General features: G+C 34.8%; 1 protein-coding gene and 1 pseudogene across 2 annotated transcripts in view; both read right to left on the minus strand.

Annotated features, from left to right (window-relative positions):
* LPCAT (lysophosphatidylcholine acyltransferase) overlaps positions 1-23,042 on the minus strand; it is a 57,272-nt gene that overhangs the window by 5,134 nt on the left and 29,096 nt on the right. Inside the window, exons 3-8 of one of the 2 annotated variants that reach the window (XM_089701286.1) lie at positions 6,885-7,096; positions 2,974-3,086; positions 2,373-2,527; positions 1,583-1,720; positions 1,067-1,192; positions 138-288 (exon numbers count right to left, since the gene is read on the minus strand). In XM_089701286.1, the coding sequence (XP_089557412.1) occupies positions 138-288; positions 1,067-1,192; positions 1,583-1,720; positions 2,373-2,527; positions 2,974-3,086; positions 6,885-7,096 (895 nt within the window). Of the gene's footprint in view, positions 1-137; positions 289-1,066; positions 1,193-1,582; positions 1,721-2,372; positions 2,528-2,973; positions 3,087-6,884; positions 7,097-14,289; positions 14,514-23,042 lie in introns of both variants that reach the window. The other variant, XM_089701287.1, reaches the window with a different exon arrangement.
* LOC149483763 (uncharacterized) lies at positions 18,097-22,754 on the minus strand (annotated as a pseudogene).

The raw sequence follows: 23,042 nt of genomic DNA on the forward strand, positions 1-23,042 counted from the left end.
AAGATATTTTTATCACTAACTTGCACAAGATATTATACACAGATACTTGTACCACTAACTTGCACAAGATATTATACAAAGATATTTGTATCACTAACTTGCACAAGATATTATACACAGATACTTGTACCACTAACTTGCACAAAGATATGATACAGTCTGGTGAGCGGCGCGTCCACTTGCCCCAAGCGCAGCCGCAGCGCGAACTGCTCCCGGTTGAGCCAGCGTGTTGTGCTCTGTAGACTTTCGTCGTTTATTAACTCCATTTCGAGGTTTGTGCAGTCCAGTCTGTAATATTTATTGGAGAAATTATATCTATACTAATATTATAAAGAGGAAAGGTTTGTATGTATGGTTTTCACGCATAAACTACTGGACCGATTTTGATGAAATTTGGCACAGATAATCTTAAGACCCTGAGAAGGAACATAGGCTACCTTTTATTGCGAAATATGTACCACGGGCGAAGCCGGGGCGGACCACTAGTTAGGAGTAAACGTGACTGAAGTCTGAAATTAAATAGACATTTCTAGCTGATCCAGCCAACGTTAGATATGTTGGTCGATTCTTGGACCTACTCATATCCATATAAAAATTTCATAAAAAATTTGTTTTTGGAGAATTTTGGTGACAAACATTACGATACGTAAATTAAATGTATTTTAGATAAATATTGAAAGATTTAAAGAATAAAAGAATTTCTATCATGTATGGATTCGAACCCGCATCTTTTCGCCATACCGAGGCAACGCCTAGCCTCTCGGGCACCCGCGGTCCCGCTTGAGCAATCGAATTTCTTCTACGCTTTCATTTAAAATTCAACAAATACCGCGTTATCCAGAGAGATATGAATAATGGACATCTGAATTAGAAAAATATGTACTTATAATAAATATTTCAGACAGTAGTTACACAGTTAGTACAGTTTAGAAGTATACAATGTACATGTCATAGTGAGCTTGGTTAATACTATTTTAAATAAAAAAAACAAGGTTTAGTCGATGGCCGTCGCAAAATAAAAATGCCATCTTCCGTCATTAATTGTAATTACATATAATAAACTTACTTGAGTTGAGTTCGTAGTTCAGTGATTTCTCGGATAAAAGCAGCAGATGGTATACCAAGCTGCTTGGCTTTAGCTATCAGCCGGCAGTCGTCGTATGTGTAATCAAGTACTGGGATACCGAGAGCTCTGAAAATATTGTTTTAAGAATTGATTTGTTTTATATGTATTTTAAAAACTATTTTTACTATTATTGGATTTATTTAACTATGTATAATGGTAAATGTAACCAGGGTCCAGAGTGGTGAAGAAAATTAAATTGACAGTAATTTTTAATTGTATAATTAATAAATTGTAGTTAAGGTTCAATATTGTAGGAAAACTTTATAAATAGCAAAATTTAAGAAGATACAAAGCCTCTCAAAAATAGATCTCATTACAGGACGCACTAACAAGCTTCGATTTTTCAAACTTCTTTTTTAATGTATATGAAAATTCACTTCAAAAACTGTTCAATATATTTTCACTGACTACACCAGCGGGTGCAACAGACCCATACTAACCATTAGTGTTACTTACTTAGCCATAACATCTCGAACGTTCCTCGCATACAGTTTCGGGTTCTTCTTTTCTTCCTCAGTGGGGTAGTACACCGGGAGGAACTCGATCTCGCACGAACTGTGCACTTGGGTGAGCGTCAGCCAGAGCAGTTTTAGACTGTAATGTTAATTGTGACCTTATTTAATCTTATATATAAAATTCTCGTGTCACAATGTTAGTCTGCATACTCCTCCGAAACTGGTGGACCGATTCTCATGAAATTTTCTGTGCATATCGGGTAAGTCTGAGAATCGGCCAACATCTATTTTTCATATGTACCACGGGCGAAGCCGGGGCGGGCCGCTAGTATGTTATATAATTTTATGCAAAATTTAATTGTAATATTGACATCATTTTAAAAGAGCAACTATGGAGTTTCTTGCCGGTTCTTCTCCATAGATACTGCTTTCCGAATCGGTGGAAAATGTTAAAATATGTAATGACGATTCGAAAGTGCTTCTAAAAGAAGTCTAATTGAATTAATAAATGTTTGAGTTTGAGGTGATATATATACGTATTGTGCAACGGAAAAATGAACTCAAGAAGTAAATTTTAGGTAGTATTAAACATATTTATTAGGTCGGTTGCGACCTAGTAATGCGGTAACGTGTCAAGCCAAGTTTAACCCAAGATATTTCATAAAAAATTATTAATATGTTATTTCATAATATTTTTTGACAAATGAAGACGACACCTACATTACTTTAAAATAAAAATAACAAAAATTCTATTTACACGTCGTCAGAAATAAAGTAAATGAGTTACTCACGCGCCAGGTCCCTCCCACGTCCAAGTAACAGTGTCTTTAGCGTTTGGATAGCGGATGACCACGGGCTGTACAGGCACGCCCGGGTAGAATCCACCCGGCTTGAACGTGATGAGGCAAGAACGGTTCGTGCACGTGCCTTCGGGGAATATAAGCACCTGGAAACGAGACTGGTTAGAGACACAAGAGCTTTTATATTATTAAATGCATAATCTATGTATTTAATAATATATAAAAGCTCTTGTGTCTCTTCTCATCTAAAGCATCTAAAGCACGTACTAAATTTATTTATATAGGTAAATTAAAAAGCTTGTCCATCCGTCAGCTAAGCTGTCTATATTTTATTTTAGTTTATTATGTCTATTCTCAAAAGTATAACGACAGTCGTCGAAAGACGATTTTAAAAATAGTTATTTGATGACTAATATTATCAGGACATGTTGTACTAAGCAGTTTTTTTTGAAGTCGCGTCATGGCAATACCGTTACATCATGGACTAAGGCGACGATTTTGGTATCTTTACAAAAAAGTTTCACTTCTGACATGTGTGCTCGGCACATACATTCATTCTTAACATTTTCAGATGTAAAAATAGTCTATATACCTGTGGCCAATCCTCCTTAGACGTGGCTCGTTCAATGATTTCCTTGATGGTGTTCTGCCGGGAGTTAGGGTCATCTCGCCACACGTATACGGGTTGTGTGTAGTTTATCAATTCTGTAAAGTTTTTCATTTGTATTTTAGTTATTGTCTTATTATATTTGATTTAACGCGAGTGAAAAAGTTTACTCCAAGCGAAGTTGAATTGCATTAAAACTTTTATAATTTCTCAATAAATAAAATTGTATTGCTAAGGATTATTCCAAAAAAAAATATTTAGGCTGTAACACTTCATCAAATCTTCTTTTAAATGTATGGTTATACGTTAATAGATAACTAAATACAACTTATAAAAATATTAAAATGCTTATTACTAAAATTACATTATCTATCACCTAAATAGTGCACTAAACTAAGACTATATGTACATTGTACATTGTACAGTGTACACACATAACTAAATCAAGCTTCATGCAAAATATGAGCGTTCTACAAAAAAGCAATATCCATTGCGTAGATACAAGATTAAAACCACATTACTGAATACAGAATATTAAAATATTTACCTGCACAGTTTAAAGAACTTGAATTATATTTATTTTTATTGAAATTTTAGCAACCTGAAATCTAATAGTGTATATAAATACTTGACCTAAAAGTCTTATAAATTACAATAACACAAAAAGTATTACAAAAGAAGCGTAAAATAGTTTGAAAGATAGTATGTATAGACATATAAGAGATAAGAATATGAGGAAGAAAAATACCGAAAGTTTTAAAAACGTTAAATAAAAAAAAACGTCAAAATCAGACTTTTTACGTTGAAATTATAAATCTCTTACTTTTAAGAAGAGAATATTTCATCGAAAATCATCGCTTCATTACTATTATACCTACAGCATACACCTACGAGATTCGTTTAAAAATAGCGCTAGATAGAAAACATTTTCCACCTAAATCCTGTATAATCCTTCATGCATTGCAAAATTAAAATCCACATTCAGTTTTAGAGCTTCAATGCTTTCACGATATTCTGCAATATATTTTAATCCTCGCGTACAAGGGGCTTAAAGTGTATTTTTAGAAAGCGCACATCTTTTTGCACTCCAATAATAAAAATATCGGGCGAGTGCGATTTTTACACGCGACACTTAGGGTTCCGTAGATATAAGCTAAAGAGTAACTGCAAAAAAATGAACCCATCCAATTTATGTCCGTGCCTACAGTTAATTAACATCGATTTTTTAATAATGTAATTTCCTATGAAAATTTCAACCGTCTATCACGGTTCGTGAGTACAACCCACTGACAGACCGTCACACGAACAGTAAATTTTTAGTAATAGGGCTCCATTTTACGCTTTTGGTACGGAACCCTAATGATAAAACGTATTGAGCTTAATTGCATTCTAGACAGCTAGACATTGATCATAAATTAGTTATTAGACCATCTTAATGTGAAAGTAATACTGGGAACTAATTATAGCATAATTGTTATTAATACTAAGAAGCCTCGGCTTCGATATGTTACTTTTTTGCTAAAAAGATTGTCTATTAACGTATCTTTAATAACCGTTATCTGAAAAAACCCGGATTCGTTGGGTTAATCTAAAGATACCGTATTTATGCATTATCTTGCTATACAAATCATGAAATTGAAGTTTCTGCTTTTGAATAATGAAATCAAATATTAATAAAAAAAATATATACCTAACTATTAAAGTATAATATAAGTTATAAGAAATATGACTGGCTAATCTTCGAAAAATCTAATCAATCTAGACGGGACTTTAGAAAAAGTATTTTTATACAAGGTAAATAAACCTTAATACTATCCGATTTTATATAGATTACGTCGCTTTAATGTAAACGATTATTTTGTAACACGCGTTTAGCCTTTGTTTTCCTGTCTTATGACCTAACACTTCCAACCTTGTCGATCCGAAGCCCCACTCGTAACTTCATTTGAATAAGCCTATAAAATCGGGTTTATATTTACACCATTGATATAGGTTTCCAAAGAAAACAATTGTTATACGACAAGCACAATTTTTTTACCAAGGCTAAAAGATACCTCCATTCAACGCTACTACTTACATAAATAACATGATAATTATTCTTTATATTCTTTATATTATTTTAGGAAAGAAACAAATTAAAATGATAAATCTTAAGGTTTTTATTTAACCTATAAAATATCTCAAATAAGTGCATTGCATCAAAGCATCGAGGTCATTTTTTAAAAACAAACAAAATCTAAATTTGTATTTCAACATTATATTTCGTATACCTAATAGCTTTTTTATTTATTTTTTAGTTCAATTATGAACTTGAACATTGAAATTGCATTGCTCTTAAAGTGGTCGTACTGTGAAGCTAATTTACTACATTTTATTCTTTCGTAATCATTTCATTATATGAAAGATTTATTTCAGAAGTGGTAACTTGCAATGCCTTTAAAAATAAATAAATCTTTATATAGATATAACCTCGTATGCAATTATTACTTTATATATTGTAAAAGTACTTACAATAAAATCGTTATTGAAAATTATATATGTAATTATTGTGAAGAATGTTCAAAATATTATGTTGTGGCGATTCAAAAGTGTTTCTAGAAGAAGTCTAATTAAATAAATAAATGTTTGAGTTTGAAAACAATAATTACTTCGCGATTACCATATGAATAACTCTCGTTGAAATGTTCATCAAAAATCTCTGAGAAAATGACTGTAAACGTATTTGTTTCTTACGTAAAATTTATGGTAATTGGTAATATAACATAATGATACTAATGGTCGTTTTGGGAATTAGGTTAAAATTCTGACAAATTATTCTATATTACTTGGTAAAAATATCGATTAACATTTAGTTAAAACCTAGTCTAAATGTACCTTCTAGAGATTTCTTTCAAAGATTTAATCATAAAAGTGTATTAAATCCTTATATTTTCCTCGGAGCTAGAAATGAAAATTCTCGGTATACAAGTGCATATTGAAGTAGCTCGGAAAATGAAATTTCCCTTTAAAGAGAGTTCATAATAAAATGCTCAAGATTAAATGCTATTTTAAGACTTTAATAAGCTTCCACGAAGTACGCTCTACCTATTGAAGTAGTTTTACATTTTACATCATATTTCTTAGTACTTTTAGAACACGTGTATGAATAAAATGAAATTAATCGGAACTCCATACAGATGTTTTGTGTAACATAAGCCACAAAAGGGTTACATGGCTATGTCTCTGTGACGAAACCTCGCCATGGACTCTTCAAATCGTGACGGCGCATACATTGTCTTATTTTCACTAGACGGTACTATACTACGTATTTTATAGAGTAATTTACTAATTGGTATAGAAAGAACATGTGGAAAGGAAGGTTAGATGACTGATTAAAAGAAAGAGGAAGAAAGGATTAAAAGAAATCCAGGGAAAATCTTTCTTTAAGAGGAAATACAAACTGTTAAAGATATTGGACGCATTTAATTTAAATGAGATCTATAAATCGTTGAAATAACTTACATTACAAATAACCTAATCATATCTTACTATCTACTTTCACCACATAATCACACAGACGAACCCACCAAAAACCATGACACCACCACCGAACTTAGTACCACCTTCTAAAAAAGTTAGATAAATCATTATAAACGCCACCACGTTATCACCATCTGCAAATCATGCAAACTCCTATCGCCATATAAACTAAAATATCACCATCACCATTAACAACCAGTATATACCACTACCATAAAACCCATAAAGACTCCATCACCAATTCTATATTTCCACAACTATTACCAAATTACCAATACACATACTCCCAGACCCCTTTTCCACCATCACTATAAAACTCACACCATTACAACCAACCCACAGCTTTACCAATGAACCTAAAAAATTACACAACGTACTTCCAACATAATTATCCATGCTTTCTTTCCTCACGATCACGGAGGACATCCGCGTCGCATACACAATACAGCTGTCGAGAAAGGATGAGTGTGGAGCTACCACTAGTATGGGAGCCTCTCGTCGACTGGCCTGCTTGCCGCGGATGCTGATTGCCATGCCCCCAGCAAGGTACGACATCTTCCCGATGAAACATATCAGCGGTTTCAATGCCCTATAATGATAGAGTAATGCTGTGATATTCTAGTTAATATTGGTACAAGGAGGGGGGGAGTAAATAAGATTCTACAGCTGTCGAGAAAGGATCAGTGTGGTGCTACCACTAGTATAGGAGCCTCTCGACGACTAGCCTGCTTGCCGCGGATGCTGATTGCCATGCCCCCAGCAAGGTACGACATCTTCCCGATGAAGCATATCAGCGGTTTCAATGCCCTATAATGATAGAGTAATGCTGTGATATTCTAGTTAATATTGGTACAAGGAAGGGGGGAGTAAATAAGATTCTACAGCTGTCGAGAAAGGATCAGTGTGGTGCTACCACTAGTATAGGAGCCTCTCGACGACTAGCCTGCTTGCCGCGGATGCTGATCGCCATGCCCCCAGCAAGGTACGACATCTTCCCGATGAAGCATATCAGCGGTTTCAATGCCCTATAATGATAGAGTAATGCTGTGATATTCTAGTTAATATTGGTACAAGGAGGGGGGGAATAAATAAGATTCTACAGCTGTCGAGAAAGGATCAGTGTGGTGCTACCACTAGTATAGGAGCCTCTCGACGACTAGCCTGCTTGCCGCGGATGCTGATCGCCATGCCCCCAGCAAGGTACGACATCTTCCCGATGAAGCATATCAGCGGTTTCAATGCCCTATAATGATAGAGTAATGCTGTGATATTCTAGTTAATATTGGTACAAGGAGGGGGGGAATAAATAAGATTCTACAGCTGTCGAGAAAGGATCAGTGTGGTGCTACCACTAGTATAGGAGCCTCTCGACGACTAGCATGCTTGCCGCGGATGCTGATCGCCATGCCACCAGCAAGGTACGACATCTTCCCGATGAAACATATCAGCGGTTTCAATGCCCTATAATAAAAGTGATGCTGTGAAATTCTGCTAGTTAATATTGGTACGAGGAGGAGGGAGTAAATAAGATTCTACAGCTGTCAAGAAAGGATGAGTGTGGTGCTACCACTAGTATGGGAGCCTCTCGACGACTGGCCTGCTTGCCGCGGATGCTGATCGCCATGCCCCCAGCAAGGTACGACATCTTCCCGATGAAGCATATCAGCGGTTTCAATGCCCTATAACGAGAGTGATGCTGTGAACATCTGCTAGTTATTTTTTAATATTGGTAAGGATGAGGAAGTAAATATGATTCATTTCGATGTTGAATTGGAGTTTATATGGGAATTAAAGTACTTATAGGGATGACGTTTTCTTCTAAAATAAAAATAACCATTTTAAAGATGAATAATCGTTGTCATGTCCTAAATACTATTATAGTATTTCCAGACAATTGCACATATTCGCATTGTATGAAACGATTGCACACGGAAAATATAAAATTATAAACCTTGATTCGTTAAAGATAATTAAATTTATATGTATATATTTTAATAATGTATTAAGATTTTCGTTTTAATTAGACCCTGATTGACCCAAATTTTTAATCACAACTGTACCTAGAGTAATGCTTCTGCCCCCAAGGTATCCCAATTTTAACGCCTTTTTCTTTAATTACTTTTAATCCTCTTTACAATACGTGTTGCTTAGGCTAACCGTTATGCACTACTGACTCTAATTTTATAAATGTAAAAAGCGTTGGAGAAACAATGTGGACACATACTGTATATACAAAAAACTTTGATCAGCGAATTGCATATGTGTGTCCCTACATTATTCCCCCCTTTTTCTAATGTGATTAATAATTTGGCTGTATAAAATTAATCTTATATATAAAAATGAATCGCAAAATGTGTTGGTAAGCGCATAACTCGAGAACGGTTGAACCGATTTCGATAATTCTTTTTTTATTATATTCCTTGAAGTACGAGAATGGTTCTTATGTAGAGAAAACGTAAACATGTACCACGGGCGAAGCCGGGGCGGACCGCTAGTAATTTATAAAATATATTTAGTCATTTCTAAAATGTCATGTCAAAATATTAGTTAAGAATATAAATTGACAAAAAATAAAACAAACTTCAAGAAATAGTGAGATTTAAATACATATATATCTCCTGTAAACTCCGATGAACGTGGGTAAACTTTTGATAAAAAGAAACTTGTGTAAAGATTTTTCTTTGAACATCTTTGTGCTGAAATTCGTTTGAGAAATGCACTTTATTTTTTGAGCTGCAATTTAAAATTTCGTTTAGATGCTAGAGGCTGTTTAATATTGGTTTAGCTCGAACTTTTCGCGAGATTAATTTTCAAAAAGGTACTTTGAAAGTTATACATATTTTGCTTCTAAACAATGAGATTTTTGTTTGATGATTTCTAACAGAAGAAGTTTGTAATTACACAAATTACCTTGTTGCCTAACGATAACCTTTTAAAAATATTTATTTAAAAGTTAAAACGTCATGTTTTCACAAAAAGTGACTTAAAATTAATCCCACATTTGAACCAAGATTAAAAAGGGCCTGCTTAATAAAAAAACAATTAATTAATTATAATACACTTTATCGCTTTTAAAGGTTCATAATTATAATTATAAATAATTCCAGTCATTGTTTCATTAACGATTATTCTCATGGAATGTCGTGTGATAACACAATATAACTGTTTGAGTTTCCACACGAAATATTTACGCCATTTTGTTTGTAATTCATATAAATATACCTCTATAATATCTAGAAAAATGGTGTAGGTATCATAAGATTTTAAGTATGTATACTTTTAAATTTTTACCACAAATAAAAAAAAATGTAATGCAGACTTTTTCTTTTCTCATTAGAGCTAGCGCGCAAGAGCAACTTTTGTCTCCACAACTATTTTAATTGTCTCTCACATCATCGCTACGAGCGACGCAATTCCCCATAGAGTTGATGGGAGAGACTAAATAGTTGCGGAGACAAAAGTTGCTCTTGCGCGCTAGCTCTAATGAGAAAAGCAAAAAGTCTGCATTACATTTTTTTTTCTTTGTATTAAAAATTTAAAAGTATACATACTAAACCTCTGTACTCTATGTTCAATCGATAACTTCTAAACAAGGAGATGTTCGTATCATAGCGTGATGTATTTTAATTAGAACACCAATTCATTCGACACAATATGTGCGAAATTTTCTAAAACTCCTCTCTAATATTTTAATTCAACACGATACAATTGGAATCTTATCTTAATCTTAATACTATTATAAAGGCGAAAGTTTGTATGGATGTCTGGATGTATGGATGTATGGATGTATGGATGTTTGTTACTCTTTCACGTAAAAACTACTGAACCGATTACAATGAAATTTAGCACACATATAGAGGGTAACTTGGATTAACACATAGGATAGGTTTTATCCCGGAAATCCCACGGGAACGGGAACTATGCGGGTTTTCTTTTGAAAACGCGGGCGAAGCCGCGGGCGGAAATCTAGTATAGAATATTTATAGCTTTAAATTATTAACTGATAGAGAAATGAAAGAAATAATATCTGAATCTAAATTAATTCCTATAATTTCACTATTTACTGTATGATTTGTTAAAAAATCATTTAGTAAATTGAAATTTACTTTCAATTTTTGATACTTTCTTATAGCGCTATTAAGATTAATCTGAGATTAATTTTAATGTTGGTAAATTAATTAATAATTATATACAAATCGTTTATATTTGATTACCACGTAGAACTGTTTAAAATAACTGAAATACCTCAGAATTATATATTTTCTCTAGAATATAGAGCCATTTGTATTGATGTTTCTTCAAATACTTACCAAATGTAACAAATCCCTGCAGTAACCATCCATCTTTCCCTTAATTAAAAAAGCAAAAAAATCAACACAACCTACGAACCAACACTTGCATTATAACTTCAAAACAAATAAGCTATCTACAACTCGGAAAACATGCAAAAAGACAAAACAAATGACAACACGAAACTACAAAAGCTGGTAATAAGCTTGAAATTTTGGTAAACGATATTTTTATTAAACAAATTTTTAGATGTGAAATCCAAAACTAATTATTTATTAAAATACAAATTTTGCATTTAAATTAAAATTAATTATTCTCCATTATTTTGTTATTCAATTAGGTACCTACCAAAGAACACCTGACACTGATATTTAACTAATTAATCTCATAATTAACTGTTTAATTAAACAAAAAAACAATCGATCTAACACGCAATGTCTAACACTATAACGAAGGTCACGATTTACCAACATAGAAACAACCCATTGTCGCTTTCATAATTTATTTTATAGCGTGTCATTCTTACTATTCTTAAAGCAGTATTATAATATATTATAATATCAGTGTGGAAAAATGACAGCGCTATATAGGTCCTGTAGATCATTTTCCCATACTGGAAATAATCTATACCAATATTATAAAGAGGAAAGGTTTGTATGTATGTATGGTTTTCACGCATAAACTACTGGACCGATTTTGATGAAATTTGCTACAGATAATCTTTAGACCCTGAGAAAGAACATAGGCTACCTTTTATTGCGAAATATGTACCACGGGCGAAGCCGGGGCGGACCGCTAGTACTGATATAAGACAGCATGGTAAGCTCAAACCGTTTCATTCGACGTATAAAAAACAGACAGACAGAGTGAATTTCGCATTTATAATATGAATACTAGAGATAGTAAATAATAATACCACGCGAGCGAAACCGCGGTCTCCAACTAGTTTACATCATACATTATGAGTGTTGGGGAACGCTTGAGAAAGCTACGAGTTACGACCGCCATCGATCATTTTCCCTATCTGCAATGTGTGTGACACAGTAAGTGCATCTAAAATTCTAATGCATCTAGCGAATGTGCTATTCATCATTTAATAAATAGCATTCATCATTCACTTAATATAATGTTCCGCAGAAAGTAAAGCTTTATATGTATATAGAGCACAACAGTGTAGGTTATAAGGGTAAGTGTATGTATCATAACTTTCTGTCTAACTTTTGTTCATTTCATTAACATAAACCATACAAGTTACAACGAATGCCCTGCTAATATGCCAAAGTGTCTCAATGTTTGTCTGTTATGCTTTTACTCTTAAACCATAACTTACTAAGCCGATCTTAAAAAAATTAGAACAGAAATAGTCGAGAGATTGACCTTTATTAAGACTCTCAAAAGTACATACGTAAACCTTATTTTAATTGGTGCTATTATTATACAACTATTCTACAACACACATTCATTCTAACTTCTTAGTAAAATAAAAACATTACCAAAATTTCAAGCTTATCTACGCAAAAACAACAAAAGTATTGGAATAGCGAACACTAACATCCACAGAGTCGACATAACTTGGCATACGATCTTTGTGACAGTCAATTTTATGTTCCTCTGATCATAGTCAGTAAATATTTTATATCTTATACAATGTAGAAACTAATATAATATACGATATTATAATATCTATGACTTTTGTTATGTATTGTTGTGTTTTACATATAAAATTGTTATTGTGTATCATCTTTCTTATAGAATAATCTCAATTAGATTTGTATTTTATACCGAGGTTATAATAGAAAGTGTCATACGTAAACATTATTAAATTATATGCTTGTTAATTATTTAATATATTCATAACATTAGCATAATTTTGTAAAAGCCTATGAATGTTTTTGATTGAAAGTTGTTGCGAGTTGAAAAAAACTGCATTTTGATGTGTATTCTATAATTTTTTTCTGTATGTATTGCTTTTTTGATGTGGTATGAATAAAAGATAATAATGCTTGTAGTGCTGCATATTTTTAATGGGGTATATGTTTGTTTTCTGTACATATTTTGTTTTCCACAGTTTATCGAGATTAGCTCCTATAGGTATCATAACGGGCCATTTTCTTCTGTACCGTGATCGGACCTTAATGTATCATTCGTTTTAAGTTTCAACCACTGTACCTTTGGTCAAAATAATAGTCTTTAACCTTTTCACCCTTACACAGTGAATGACACTGTGACATAGTAAATATCATAGTAGTGTTTGAGATTGTATGATGTATCTGTTATACTGTATACACTAACTGTTATAGAGTACCGTTATTATGAATTCCGCAAATACATCTTAAGTGTGACACTCAGTTTTTATATAGACTTTGTATTAAGTGTCGAACTTTTTGTTACAAGAAAAATACGGACTTTTTGCTTTGAAATATCGTTTACAGATTGAAATGTTGGTAATAGACTGTTTATTCTTTACTTTGTTTGTTTATACGGTTAACTATAAAACTACAAAAATACCGGCGGTAGAGTTATAACAATCTGCTCTAGTATTAAAAAAATGATATTGAAGAATTTAATTTAATAAATTTGTAGCTAGCATGATAAAAACCAAACACGGAACTTTTACTTCTTCATGTACAAAGTGATAATTGACTTTATAATGATGTGAAGTGATTCAAACATTTACGCAAGTGGAGCATTTCGCAGTTTTATTGTGTTTACAGCTTTTTTGTGTTTCATTTTATATTGAAAGTTATTATTTTTCATATTTTTATAATAATATGGTATTTATCTTAATTTTAATGTCTTTGAAGTCAAAATAGTCTCTTTTATTATAAACATCAAGTACCCACCTACACATTATAAAATGTCAAGGTTTAAAATGCGAAATAACAGTATCATTATTTTTTGTATTCTATCGCAATTCAATGTATTTATAATTTGTATTTCAAAATAAAACATAATGAGTATATCTTGTGAAACTAGTAAATTATGCAGACCGCATATAAGTGCATCACATCAGAAATTAATTCAAATATGACATTGCATTTATTACTACATACATTGCGGTTTCAGATAACCGTGCTGTTGAAACATCCTGTATAACACATGTGTTATACCTACCGCAACAATTTGAAGCGATAGTACCGCAGACCACATGCATATGACAAGCGCATCAAATTGTATGAAACATTTGTATGCCAGTATGTCACAATAGTTATGCCCTTTTCACAATGGGTAGCGTTGGGCGAGTAGAGACAATCACGATAATGTAGAGGATCTTACTATGATCAGCCGTCATTGTGGAAGTTTATTCGTAATCGCCGAAACAACAGAAAATATCGACGATCATTTGTTGGGCCAACGCGTTCGATTGTGAAAAGGGCCCTTTAGATACATTTGTTTGATCTATGGTACGTCACATTTGACATTAACGATGTTGCCATTATCTCTAGAAATTCAAAAAATCGAATGCCAAGCGTGTCTAAACTCGGAACATACGTCCAATGAACGGCAGTCGCGCGGTGTCCGCCTTGGCGACAACACTGGGCGCGCCAAGGCAGACTATGGCGATGGCGTCAAAGAAACTCGAATGCGGCGCTATCACTATCACGGGGGCTTCACGTCCTTTGGCCTTATGCTCCTGACCCACCACCTTGACGCGGTGGAAGCCAGCCGCGACCACCACCAACCTCATTAGAGATAGAATGTAGAAACGCAGTTTGCTATAACAATAAAATGCACATTAGAACGAAATTAGCTCTAAATAATAAAAGATACATTAAAAAATGTAACGCAGTTAGTTTTAAGTGCGATGATATTTATTACAACGGTTAAATCTAGATAAAAGATTAGCAAATCGGTTTAATCATAGACAATGAAGAGAGATAACATCAGACATGAGCATAGAGTTTAAAAATGAATTTTTAATCCAAAAGAGAGACTAGAGACACACCATTTTTTTAAACTTTATATAGTTTTTAATGTTTACACAATAAATATGTTTCATACCATAGTTATATTGTATTACTATCTACTTATTATGAGATAAATAACGAAGCGAAAGTTAAATTACTGTTAAAACTTCTTAACTTGAAAGGTCAACTATATTACATGACTTCTGCCGTTTCGAATGACTATACATTATCAGCGTCCATTCTTAAATAATAATAATACGTCTTCTTATTGTTATTTCTCAATAAGAGTATATTTAACTATACTAATATTATAAAGAGGTAACGTTAGTGATACGTTATCTCTGGATCTACTGAACTGATTTCGAAGAATCATTTTACCAATAATAAGCTACTTAATTATTTACCACGATTACATAAGCTTTTTTATACCGGATCAATATGGTATAATTTTTATTGTCTTTGTCTACGTTCTATTAAGCTTTAACTATTACAAAAGTAACACTTTCTATAAATACAGTAAACAAGATTTATACCATCGTTCGGCAACGATCTCGAAAGCTATTAATTATCATTTTATTAATTTAAACCGCTTTATATCGCAATTTGTTCGCAATTGCTAAGGTTGTTGAAACTATAAATTACATGTTAACAGTTATGTTGTTACTTGTAAACTATTAAATGATTGAATGTAATCCATACTTATGAGTTATGACATTTCAACGAACGAACATCAAGTATAAAACATTTTAGTTCGATTTGTTATGTTTTTGAAGCATTGTCAATAATTAATCAATTGATTCTTAATAACCCCTCATTAATTAAGGGCCGATTTTTCAATCCTTGGTTAAAATTTATCCGTCCAATAAAGTATTACACGAACATTTTAAAATGTCACCTGTAAACTGTCAAATACGGACAATTAGAATACATTTTTGAAATGGTAGTTTAATACGTTATTCGATGAATAAGTTTTAACTTTTAACCAAGGATTGAAAAATCAGCTCTTAGTGGAAGCATTTTAAGGGTAATCAATTCACTTGCTCGTTATTACCAAAAGTGGTTACTTATCAGTTATCATCCAAAGAAAAGCATACATTTTGTGTTACAAATTAAAACTGAATAATATGTGAAAATGTCTTTATTAATAGGCGAACAGAAGCATCCAGGATTCCAGGGAGTCTATACTTCCAACTCTATTTATTAAAATGTATCCAAGAAAACAACGTGAAAGTGAAACACATTAATTCTCTTAACTAATCGTTATAACCATGCTCGTAGTAAAATCACAAAAATTGGAATGTTATACTAATAATACCAGTTAGTAGGTTAAGACAACTCGATAACGGTATCGAGGTATAGCCGAGATTCCGTGTATGATATGAAATAGCTTTCTATGGGCATTTGTTAAAGAGCAATATTTCTGACCTTGGCATTACTTTCTTTGTATATGTCGCGAACAAGCGACAAAAGAATATATTTTTTTTTGGATTTTATTTTTATTGTTGATTTTATTGTTCTATAGACCATATAGTGATCTTTTAAATAGTTTGGGAATAACTAAATATTAATGTAATGTCCTATCCTACTAAGTGCCGATTTTTCAATGCTTGGATAAAACTTATCCGTCCAATAAAGTATTAGGTACAAGATAATATTAAAATGTCACGTAAACTGTCAAATACGGGCAATTACGGCAATTAGAATACGTTTTTAAAATGGTAGTTTTATACATTATTCGACGAATAAGTTTTAACCAAGGATTGTAAAATCAGCCCTAAATGCTTTTTGCGGGGTAATCAGCTATTGTACGAATGGTGTCTAAAATCTATAGTTTCCCTTTTAAAGGCAATCTATATCAATCACCAGCCTTCAATCACACAAAAAACTCACGTCAATTCATCACGCCGCGGCCGTTTTGTCGTGAAAGGACAAATAAACAATAGACTGAATCCATGGCCATAAATCTTTTAAAACATCTCTTTCATACGATTACGTATGTACCTGACCTTTAGTTTCAACATCTTATTTACAATGGTGAAAAGCATTAAAATCATTCATCACTATATACGAAAGCTTTGGTAATAAATTGTAAGTACGAAGATATTTCGGCTTTGAAATGAACTCGCGTTGTATACAAATGTAATAAATTCACTTTCTCTCGATACTCTTGACATAATTAGTGCAATGCTTTATTAATGCTGCGGCTGATATGCATAAAGTCACACGCAGAGGTGGTCAATAAATTTATATAGGCGTCTTTTTATCAATTAAGTTCATACAATTTTTTGTGATATGTGCAAAATTTAATTTGCTTGTTTTTTTTTGGTACTTTGATAAAGGCATAGTCAACTTTTTACCACGAAAACAGTATTTGAAGATTTGGTAGAAAATATGGGGAATTACCACCGTAGTCGAAATAAAGGCAACATAATATATGCATATAATTTCGGAGCGTTAATCGCCTTAAACCAAATCTTGATTTACGAAATAATATGTTAATTCATTAGGCGCCGATCAATCGTTATTCATAATATTATGATCTATTACACTTTAAACGTCAAATCAAACTGATTAGATAAAAATGACTAGTCACTTGATAGAAAGGCTAGATTAGTTATCTATTATGTTAACTAATTATAAATTAATGTTAGAACATGTACTAGCGCCAGTAGTTTTAAAATGTGACGTCATAAGATCTCAATTTACTTATTGTATTTAAGATTAATTCGAAGTAAAACCTTCAAAACTATTTTTCGAAATTACCTTGATGTTGAGTTTGATTTTGCTCGTAATAAGTTTTGAAATTGAAGACGATGATGAAAAGCGTTCATTATCTATTGAATTACATTATTCAGTGCGAGATTTTTTAATTATATAAGGATTGCAAACAAAGATAATTTGATTTGATTTGCTATACTTAGATATTATTGTCGCTGTTTCACAAAAACTCATTATATTTATAGAGAATACTAGCGGTCCGCCCCGGCTTCGCCCGTGGTACATATGAAAAATAGATGTTGGCCGATTCTCTTCGACTTACCCGATATGCACAGAAAATTTCATGAGAATCGGTCCACCCGTTTCGGAGGAGTATGCAGACTAACATTGTGACACGAGAATTTTATATATAAGATTGTAATAATACATATAATGTATATTGTGTACCTTACTAAGATATAAAATTAGTCTTAATTTTATCGAAGTAATCATGGATGTGGAGAAATTTTAATTTTATCCTAACTACAAACTGTATTAACTTAACAGGAATCTTAAAAATAATTATTACAATCCTTATCCTATTCAGCAAGTTGATAACTTTACCATAAAATTCAGCCGATAAACTTAGTAACCAATGCCTCATTTTGCTAATCACACACTCATACATACTGGTCGCGCCAATATAAAAAATATACGTAAATATATTCTCGATATGAAAGTGGACTGTATTTTGATCTACGTGGTGTTAGCAAAGAGGGATAGACAGGATACACACGGCACGTACCTCGTCGGAGGGAGTAGCGTCCAGAACACACGCGCCGCCACGCGGTCAGGGTCCTCCAGCTCGCGGCGGGCAAGAACGGCGTCCAGTCCCACACTCCACACAAACACACACGCGGCGGTGAGCGCGACCAAGGGCCGGGGCACGGGATACCCCGGTGGTGTTACAAGGGCACAATGCCTGATGATCTAGAGAGCCTCGTGGAAGCTCTCCGGCGGTGGCCGAGTCCCGAACCTCGCGAAGGAACGGAGCGAACTCAACTGCCTGCAGCGACACGAACGTCGCGTTCACGTCTTATTGGACGTGTCACGTGGTTAGTGACCACGCGATGATTGGTTGTGCTCGTATGTAGGGAAGGATGAAGGAACACACCACAAACAATAAACGTTTAATTTCTACATTTACTATTTTAATTATATTGGCGTTACCATATCCACCCGCCCTAAATGGGTCACCATTTAAAACCAATCATAAGATACAGCGAAAAACTATGACTCTAGGATCGCATAATGCGCGCGGGTTGATAAAGGTCCTAAGAGCCACGGCGGTAATATAAATAACAAGTTCTATGGCTCTAGGAGCGCAAAATGCGAGCGGGATAATAAAAAATCCTAAAAGTCACGGCGGAAATATAACTAACTAATTCTATGACTCTAGGATCGCGTAATGCGAGCGGTGTATAAAATTCCTAAAGTCACGGCGGTATTACAACTAACAAATTCTATGACTCTAGGATCGCGTAAAGCGAGCGGGGTATAAAAAATTCCTAAAGTCACGGCGGTATTATAATTAAGAAATTATAAACGAAAGCGGTGCAAAACTTAAAATTAAACTTAACTAACTGCGGTAATATACTAATGCGATATAACTATTGTCTTGGAAGCGGACATAAACGAACGACCGGGCGAAGGTAAGTTCCCTTGGCGGTTCTAACTGTACAAACGCGCGCGACGTCGTCCTTTGAAGGATGTACTTTCTCTACGACGGCTAAAGGCCAGGTTAGGGGCGGTGCATTATCATTTATTACAACCACGACCGTTCCAGGAGTAATAGGTGTGGAAGGCGTATTCCATTTCTGCCTAACCTGCAAACCGTGTAAGTATTCCAATCTCCAACGTTTCCAAAACGACTGGACTAACTTGTCCAGTAGCGAATGCCTATCAAGCAAACTGATGTGATCAGGTTTGACTTGAGGCGCGGGTAAAGCTATTAAAAGCGCGGTAATTAAAATAACAAGAAACAAATATGTTATAATATTCATATATTTAATATGATAATAATCAATGATCATGATAATTATGTGATCATTGTGCGGTGATATCACTGGATGCTTATGTGCATATTCCAGGGCGGAATCGCTTAGACGTCCGATGAGGATAAGTCTGTTGCGAATAAAAGGCTTCAAGCGGTTGAAAGCCTGCGAATAAAATTTATAATAGGAGTATATTATAATACTCCTCTGCAAAATATTCATTTTGCAGGGCGGGAATAATTTTATTCTCAGCGAAATTAGGTTCCTCTACGGTCATCATAACACCGCGGCGGGGTAATAATATAAGGAACCTATAAATATAAAATACACGACGCGCCGAGACGCGAAGGGCGGTATCGTATAAAGCGCAATGCTTTATAGGCGGGCACACAGTGTGCGCTAATAATTTTCGTTCGGGAATGTCTGCAATAGACTCACCATCGAGACTCCTAAGAGGCCAATCAGATGGGTCCGAACGAGCCCACTGGAGTTCGTGGAACCACAGAGGGTGCGGTACGAGATTTTGTGGCATAATGCCACGCGAAAGAACATCAGCGGGATTTTCAATACCAGAAACATGGTAGAAATTATTTGATGGGATGTTATACACGACTGTGGGAGCAGCGAAGCCCATCATGTCCCACAGACGGGCGGTAATTGACAAAATGGAGTGCTTATTGCACATCACATCGGCGGGAGCGGTAATTTTAAAATAAAAACAATCAACAACGGTAGACCAATGCAGACCAAGTAATTTATGTTGCACGGTCTTATCAAACTCCACCGCGGAGGGTAAAAGTTTGTGCGAAGCGGGAAGATTATCTAACACATTTTTACTATTACTATTCCATTTAATAAGATCCCACTGAGCTCCCTCAAACAAATCGATGAGCTGCTGCGACGCGGAAACTGCTTCACATTCCGTGGGAATAGAGGAGGCGATATCATCCATATACAACGAGGAAGACGCAATGCCACTCGCTAGCGGATATTTCGCGCCGTCATCTTCTACGAGCTGTCTTACCGTGCGCAGTGCATGATAAGGACTAGACTTGATGCCGAAGCAAACTCGATTAAATTGATAAAGAAGCAGCGGATCCTGCGGGCTGAAACGATAAAAAAAACATTGAAAACGACGATCAAACTCACGCACGAATATCTGCAGAAACTGTTGGCGGCAATCGGCGGTCATGGCAATCGCGTGGAGACGAAAACCTAAAATTATTGTAAACAAATTGCCTTGTAAATTCGGCCCAACATGCAGAAGGTCATTCAACGAACGCTGGCTTCCAGAAGTTGGCATGCTAGCATCTAAAACCATGCGCAGCTTAGTCGACGATTTATCCTCGCGCAGAACAGCGTGATGCGGTATAATATAAATAGGTGTAGGGTCACGCGGATCATACGGAGGCGCGGGTGAAATATAATTTTTCGTTAGATAATCTTTTATGACGTCATCATATGCCAACCTTAATTTAGGTGAAGCTTGAAGCTTTCTTTCGAGGCACATGAAACGTTTTGCGGGCAATATTAAATGAGTCACCGAGAGTGTAGAAATCATCCTTAAATGGAAGCGAAACAATATATCTACCACTCACGGGGTCGCGGGTTGTAGTTAATTTATAATATTCTTCACATTCAACATCATCGGGATGTTGAACGGGCGGTGCGGTAGGAAGCTCCTCGAGCTCCCAGAAACGCCTGACTAATGAGTCAATAGCGGCGGTCTCTTGAACGTGACAACACGTCAAGGGCGGTTTATGTATGTTAGGTATGGTGGGTACTGAACCCATTATTACATAGCCTAACACCGTGCGCAATGCAGCGGGCGCCGACGAGTCACGAGATGCATGAACTACGTCGGGGAGAAGCAGATGAGGGAACAGAGAAGCACCGATTAATAAATCGATTTTATTTGGCGTACCAAAACTCTCATCTGCGAGCGGTAAATGCGAAATATGCGATAAGACAGAAGTGTCTATAACAGCGGTAGGTAGTAAATCCGTAACATGATCAACAACTAGCGGTGAAATATTAAAAGATATGTTGTTGTCAAGACGTGAATAAAATTTTATATTTATAGAATTACTATTTATAATTTTTTCTGAACCACCGAACCCCTTAATAATAGTACGTTCGGTTTTCTGCGGTTTAATACCTAAACGTTCACAACATTCATTCGTAATGAAGTGACTTTGCGAAGCGGAATCTAAAAGCGCGCGAATAACAAGCCGTTCGCCTTTACAATTATAAGATACGACTTCAGCGGTTGATAATAAAATAGTACATTGTTTATTCGCGGGCGCGTTGCATTGAAATGCGTTATCAGTATCAGCTGTATAGCTAGCGGTACATAGCGCAATGTCGGAGCGGACGCACTCGCCCGACGCGGACGGCGCAGGCAACGGCGGTGTGCTGCGCGGCGGGGGGTGAGACGCAGGCGCGGGAATGGAAGATTCGCGTTTTAAATGTAACATCGTATGATGTTTTAATTTACAAATGCGGCAATTAGAATTAGACGAACAACTAGAAACTCGATGTTTTATACTGAGACAATTTATACACGCGTTTCTATCCTTTACGTATTTCAAACGTTCCTGCGGACTCATTTTGTGAAAACTTGAACATTTAAATAAATGTTGATGCGTTATATTTGTACAAAGACAACTATATGCGGAATCAGCGGTTGTTACGTAAGACTGATACGTCTTAGGCGGTGCGGAAGAAGTATTATTTAAACTGCGGTTATAATTATTATTTCGAGGCGGTTTATTTATTCCCGAATTTGTGGAAGGATGAATGCGTTCTAATACCTTCGCACGAGTTTGAATAAATTGAACTAAGTTATCAAAAGTAGGCATTTCACTACCAAACTTAGTCTCGAAAGCGCGAACAGTATCTGAATCTAACTTCTTCAACGCGATATGAACAATCATTAAATCTGTAATATTATCTAACTTTATATTTTGTAAGGCGCGCACTGCGCTAACAAAGTTATCTGTAAATAAATCAAAGTTTGTTGCGGACGGAGAATGCAAAGGTTTAAAATCAAACATTTGATTTAAATACGCGGAAACCAACATACGTTTATCATCATATTTATTTTTTAAAGTTTGTAATATTAAATTATAATTTTCAGCGGAGGGGGTTATACCAGCTATAACAGTTGTGGCCTTCCCCGTTAATTTACCTAGTAAATAATATAAACGCTCGGCATCTGTAAGGCCGGGATTGTTATGAACAACTGATTCAAAATTCGAAAGAAACAGCGGAAATGAGCGAATATCACCCGAAAATGGTACCAATTCGATAGGCGGTAATTTAGGCCTATTTTTATGCAAATTATTAATATCTCCGTGTGACGGACTTGGTTGCGAATATTGCGATTTAATTCTTTTAATCCTGCTATATAAAGACTCGAATGCAACGAGGCTTTTATAATCAGGTTTCGCGGTAGGTGTTAATAATAATAAGCGAGTATTGTATTCGTCTAAACACTGTTTATAATCATCGCGTAATGATTCTACCTGCGCGGACTCGTCAAGGAAACTTTCCATAAGCGCAGCGTTGTTTTGAATGTTCAAAG

Source organism: Colias philodice, chromosome 12 (assembly GCF_061535455.1).
Source record: "Colias philodice isolate Cphi_HAF_F1 chromosome 12, ilColPhil1 Martin Lab GWU primary, whole genome shotgun sequence".
In the NCBI taxonomy this organism is placed as follows: Eukaryota; Metazoa; Arthropoda; class Insecta; order Lepidoptera; family Pieridae; genus Colias; species Colias philodice.